General features: G+C 29.5%; 1 protein-coding gene across 1 annotated transcript; it reads left to right on the forward strand.

The window, feature by feature from the left end:
* Window positions 1-4,168: 4,168 nt before the first annotated feature.
* On the forward strand, window positions 4,169-5,189 carry LOC112524523. Its single transcript, XM_025134372.1, has 2 exons — window positions 4,169-4,340; window positions 4,473-5,189. The coding sequence occupies exons 1-2, from the start codon at window positions 4,208-4,210 to the stop codon at window positions 4,946-4,948; spliced, it is 609 nt and encodes a 202-aa protein (XP_024990140.1). The 5' UTR covers window positions 4,169-4,207; the 3' UTR covers window positions 4,949-5,189.
* Window positions 5,190-6,347: the final 1,158 nt, after the last annotated feature.

A 6,347-nucleotide genomic window follows, 5' to 3' on the forward strand; every position in this document is an offset into this window, starting at 1 on the left:
TTTTATTTTAATTAAAATAAATTTTATCAAAAAAAAAATTTTAATGTATTTTTTTTTGTAAATGTAAATATTTTTTTGTTATATTTGTTTAATTTTATAGATCTAAATCATTTTTGGTTCAAAAAATGTTTAAGAACTTAATCGTCCAAAATATGAATGTTCATTGGATTTTTTCGAAACTTTTTTAACTATTTTACCACATTAACTAGTTGTACAAGTCATAAGAATGTATCCAACAGGTTTTTGAAAAGTTCAAAAAGTTATTTAACATGTTTTGGATTGTCCAACGACTTATTTGTTCCAAAAAATTGTCCAATAAGTTATTTAACATGTTTTAAATTGTCTAAGGAGTTATTTAACATGTTTTGGAWTGTCCAAGAACTTATTTGTTCCAAAAAATTGTCCAATGAGTTATTTAACATGTTTTAAAATGTCTAATGACTTATTTATTCCAAAAAATTGTCCAATCATTTCAAACACTAAAGTCCATTGAATTTTTTAAGATTTTTTCCTAAATTAAATACATTGATAGTTAATATCAGTTGACGGGGTCCCCATGATGTGGGTGGATGCATCTTAACCGTTGAATTTTAGTCACACGTCAAATCCCCCTTTTTCTTTCTTTCTTTATTTATTAAAATAACAAAATAAAACGATGCTATTTTCTTAAAAAGAAAAATTGATGAACCGAGTATAAGGTTCGTTTAATACATTTTTTTAAGTATTTTCAATAGTTATGTTATATTTTATTTAAAACAAAGTTGCATTCAAATTTAATAGCTACTTTATGTAGCAATAATAACGTTAAATTGTATGAAAAAATTAACGTATTTTAACTTGATTCTTATTTTAGGTAACGTACTTTTAAAACTTTCATTTTGGTATTTTAGATATAAAGTCTTAAAAATTTAAGTACCTGAGTAACCGGTTGAACACTAATTTTAGATTAAAAAATTTCATGTCACTAACCATATCAACAAATAATACTGAGTTGTATACCACATCACTGGCCACATCAACGTGATAACCGGTTGATGCTTCGACCGGTTACCAGAGATCAACCGGTTATCACGGTACTTAAATGTTTTAAAATTTTATATCTTATATACCAAAATGCATGTTTTGAAAGTACGTTACCCTAATAGGAATCAAGTTAAAATACGTTACTTTTTCATGCAATTTGTCATAACTATATTAATAAAAATATTCAATACATTTAATAAAACATTATTTATCTCTTTTAAACATTTATTTTCAAATACCTTTTATTGGTGGAAAAATATTAAAATAATAATTTCTCTCTCTATTTTGAGATTTTTTACACTTTCTCATCTTTTCTTTATTTTAGCATAGCTATTGGAGCAAAATAATTGCTAAAATTCATTCCCCACCTCCCTTCTGTTTTAACATAGTTGTTGGAGATGTTCTTACTGCGTAAGCTTTTAGTGACAAGAGTCATCACCGTAGCTTATCCTCTTGGGTAACACTTTTTGTCATTAAAATGTATTGTTGGTAAGCACTTTATATCTAATAAGTGATGACCGGGTAAGATTGTCAATCATTGCTATGTCTTTTATCGGGTAAGATTATTTATTTTTATCATGCTCATGCGATAAAGTAAACAACTCTTGATAAATGCTTCCCTGATAAGAATTTAATAAACGAACCATTATTCTATGTTATATAATTTTGAATCGATTAAAAATACGAGAAATTGATATCATCTATAATAGAAATTAAGACCATTTGATAAATAAAGAAACGATACAAGTTTAACTAAATATGTTTTTAGTACTGGATTGACTTTGAATATGTGTTTTATGTGATAAAAATTAATAAATACTTTTAAAAAATACAATCCAGTATAAAAAAAAATCAGATCGGTTTTATACATATAAAAAAAAGAAGTTTAATGGTTAATGCTTCAATCCGTTACCCACGTACTTAAATGTTTGAAATTTTATATCTTAGGTACCAAAATGAAAGTTTTAAAAAGTACATTACCCAAAATAAGAATCAAGTTAAAGCACGTTACTTTTTCATATAATTTGTTCTTAACAGAAAGACGGGTATTTCCTGCTCTCTGCAAATTATAACAGTTCCGGTTTAATACATGTTTCAAAATATGAAAGAAAAAAAACAATCATTATTTATGCAATATGTGGTTTGTATTATAAAATGTAAAACATCTAAGTGTTTGTTAATTTGGCTCCTCGTTAGAGGATTTGGCCAAAACCATTTGAAGTTTAAACACAACCCAAAAGTTGCACAAAAATTGGTTGGTGTAATTGGTGAACAAAACACATAACATATTTTATTTGAGTAACCGTGGGTTCCGCGTCATTTTATGCATATCGTCTGATTTTTTGGACGATCATGAATGGTTTGGAGTCATCGTAGGTGAACATTCATGGTCGCAAGGGTCTTGACAGCGACTGGATTCGAACTCGAGTAAATGATATATTCCATTACACCCCCCTGAGACTTAATCAATGTTCCACAATTCAAATAACGGTTTTTTGTTTTGATTTTTATTTTATGTAATATATTTTTATTTTTAATTGAATGTATTATGTCATTAATTTAATTAATTAATAAAAAATGTACTATGTTTTATTGCAATAAAAATAATATGTATTGTAAAAGTTGGTATCAAGTACAGTTAGTTAATACACGGTATATGATTTTTTTTTATTAACCTGAATATCCAACCTGCTATGCGAGCCGACTAATCCCAAGAAAACCACATGTTTTGTGGGTAGCCTGGAATCACCGCATTTGAACCTTCATTACCACAAGAGGTTTTTTATTCCTCTTTGGATTTAAACATGAGACCTTCATGCACTTTTGACATTTGAAGCTTAAACTCAAACCAATCAAACACCACCCTTAGGTTGGTAAATGGTGGTACTGGTTTCATACCAACTTCAAATGACATATATGAAAACTTGTCATTATGTCCAAATTGTAAGTGACTATGTGATTTTCCAGGTAACACTGGTGATGTTTAAGAGTTTTTAATTGCAACGACTAAAATTTGCAATCATTTCAATTTTTAAACAAAATAATTAAAGTTATAAAGTTTGATATTCAATATAATAAAAATACAAAAACTAAAAAATAATTAAATAAGTCAGTATCATAATATCACTATGGATCATGGTACACAGCTTTCGATTTATTATATTAACCGATTTTACATATTATGATATTACCAACCAACTGTAATTTATTTCTGATATTGAACAAGGGGATTAAATCCGTAATTTGCTCATATTTATAAAACCTAAACGAAAAAGTTATAATAATAAACTCCTACCAAATTGGACCCACGCGTTTTGGAATCTTGACTGACGTATACCTCCATGGGTCCCGCAAGAACTACTTTTAATTTATCTTCTTTTATTTACATTAAAATATCATTATAAATTCAAATTTATTTAATTTATATTTTTTTTTAAATTATCATCGCAATTATATTTATATGGAAGCTTGATGATCCAAAGAACTCAATATATTATAACATTTATGAGAATTTTTATTTTAAAATATTATTTTACATGAATTATTCTCATTTAAAATTAGTATTTAATATATTAATGAATATATATTTGTTTCACAACATGTTTGATATATATGTATTTGATTTAAAATATGAAACTTTTTTACTTGTTATTTTTGTTTCATAAAAATGCTAAAAAGGTTTATATTGTAAAACAGATATATATATATATATATATACTAATAAATATTCTAAATTATAATTTAAATAAAAAAATATAATATAAAATAACATATGATGCATTAATTCTCAAAATTATTATAATTCGATGGGTTCTTAAAAAAAATTCTTATATTTAGGGGATGTTTGGGATTGCTTATAAAAACAACTTATTGACTTATTCCGGTTTGGCACCGGTAATAAGCAATTTTCAGTGTTTGGATAAACAATTTATACCGATGCAAAATTGGTAATAAGAAGTTTTGAAAGAAGTTAAATTTTTTTAACTTATAATAAATTGACAAGTACTTTTATAGAAAACCATAAAGTTGTTTGAAATAAGAAATCCTACACACCCCCTGATAATTTTGTGTTTTGAAAAACATTCCTCCTTCGAGGAAAGTATCTATAAATAGAGCACCCATGGCACCATCCTTAGGCTTGAAGAAGCAAACAAACACAGCCTCTTCTTCTCTCTTCTCTCCGATGGATACCACCACCACCAAATTCTTATGCAGTTACGGCGGCAAGATCCTCCCTCGTTATCCAGATGGCAAGCTCCGTTACCACGGTGGTCAAACTCGTGTACTGGCCGTTGACCGCTTCATCTCTTTCTCTGGTTAATTACTTTCTCTTCACGTTTTGTATTTGTTTCTAGTCTACGTTTTACATTTGTTCGTGATCTACGTTTTAGTGATTGCAATTTGTAAACCGGACATGGAATATGGATTTAATTGCTTGTGATTTGCAGAATTAATGGTGAAACTTGGTGAATTGTGTGGGAGCTCTGTGATTTTGAGATGTCAACTGCCGACAGAGGACTTAGATGCGCTTGTATCTATCACCTCCGATGAGGATCTCGTCAATCTCATCGAGGAATATGATCGGCAAGCTACTCAACAATCAAAATCTCTCAAAATCAGAGCGTTTTTATGGCTTCCAAAGAGACTCTCTCCAACTTCTTCCACCGCCTCTGCCTCTGGATCTTCTTCCTCAACCAGCACTGTCACACATGAGGCAGGATCACCAAAATCTCCTATTTCATACACCTCCTACTCCGTCACGAGATTTCCTGTTATCGCCACGAATCGCTGCATCCATCATCTATCAAAGCCACCGGTTAAAATTCCAGTTCGCTACAACAAATCTGCCGGAAAGCTTCCGTATCATGCTTACGGGAACTGTAGCCGGAGTTACCTCGTTCACAGTGGCAACCATTGGCAATAACAAATCTAGATCTAGCAGTGACTTCGATTTTCGGATGGGGAATATTAAACATCATCTCCACATATGAAAAAAACGAGCGATCAAGCTATAAGATAAATAAAAATTAATCGAACTTAAACGAATCAGGAGATATATGCAATGTATGATTGGACTGTGAATCATATAAGATGTAGATCGGTGTTTTTACAATCCAGTGACTGACAATGCATTCGTGAGCTAAAAAACCCTAAATTCAGTCCAATTTTCGTTGTTGATGCATCCATGATCCATCCCGAGTATTGGTCTTTCAACGTTCAATTATTTTCACCGGTAAGCTTCCCGATACTCATCACTCCCGCAACCTTTTCTTCTGATCGCCGTTCGTTGTATATCCTCTCCGTTTTGTCATTTTTCTCGTGGTGCTCAGATTTTGTATGATTGTGTGCCATGTTAATCGTTATCCTCCGTTTTCTCTGCCGTCACTTCCTTTCTTCCATGATTCCATCGTCACTGTTTTTGTCCGATTCGTTTACTTCATTTACTCTTTAATTACCTAAAATTACTTCACGATTAAGGATTGATTTTTTGGATTCTGGTTCCATAAACTTATTGTTTTATGTTGCAGGTTGAAGTTGGACGTCTTCGATGGTGGTGATATGGAATAATGGCAAAGGATGGGGAGCCATAGGTTAGAGATAGGAGTGGCGAAGGTGATAGAATGATCCTAATTAATGGGGACATCTTTGTACCATTCAAAGATGGATGATGACAGTGATGACGAGATGGGACGAGGAAGACAATTGAGTTTGAAGATAACATTTCTTAAAAGATCAAAATTTATGGACCGTTCATGCATCTAAAAGAAAAAGTTTCGCACATGACAAAGTAAAAAAAAATTCATGACAGTAACAAATAAATACAAAGAATGTTTTTTTTTTAAATAAAATTATAAAAAAACTCGATAGATTTTAGTTTTTGGAATGATAAGTCTTTGGACAATATTTTTAGAATAAATAAGTACTTAAACATTTCAAAACTTGTTAAATAACTTTTTGGATTTTCTAACACTTGTTGGATACATCTTTATGACTTATAAAACTGGTTAATGTGGTAAAATAATTGAAAATGTCTGGAAAAAAAACAATAGACTTTCATATTTTAAACGATTAAGTCCGTAAGTATTTTTTGAATCAAAAAAGTACTTACATCTATAAAATGAAACAAATATACCAAAAAAAATTTACATTTATGAAAAGATGCTTGTATTTAAAAAAAAATTGTTGATGAAATTTATTTTAATTAAAAATAAAAATATTATATTATATAATATTTGACGAAAATTCTTAAAAATCATTTTTATGTATAAAGTATTGTTTATTGATGTATATTATTTAAAATTCAAGATCACAAGTAAATTGTG

Source organism: Cynara cardunculus, assembly GCF_001531365.2.
Source record: "Cynara cardunculus var. scolymus isolate 2C chromosome LG 13, CcrdV1, whole genome shotgun sequence".
Classification (NCBI taxonomy): domain Eukaryota; kingdom Viridiplantae; phylum Streptophyta; class Magnoliopsida; order Asterales; family Asteraceae; genus Cynara; species Cynara cardunculus.

What these genes read in the sequence shown, in the direction of transcription:
- LOC112524523 (XM_025134372.1), top strand. Translation starts at nt 4,208, where the DNA reads ATGGATACCACCACCACCAAATTCTTATGCAGTTACGGCGGCAAGATC. An exon ending in CCGCTTCATCTCTTTCTCTG is followed by an intron (nt 4,341 to 4,472) that starts GTTAATTACTTT and finishes TGTGATTTGCAG; the next exon opens with AATTAATGGTGAAACTTGGT.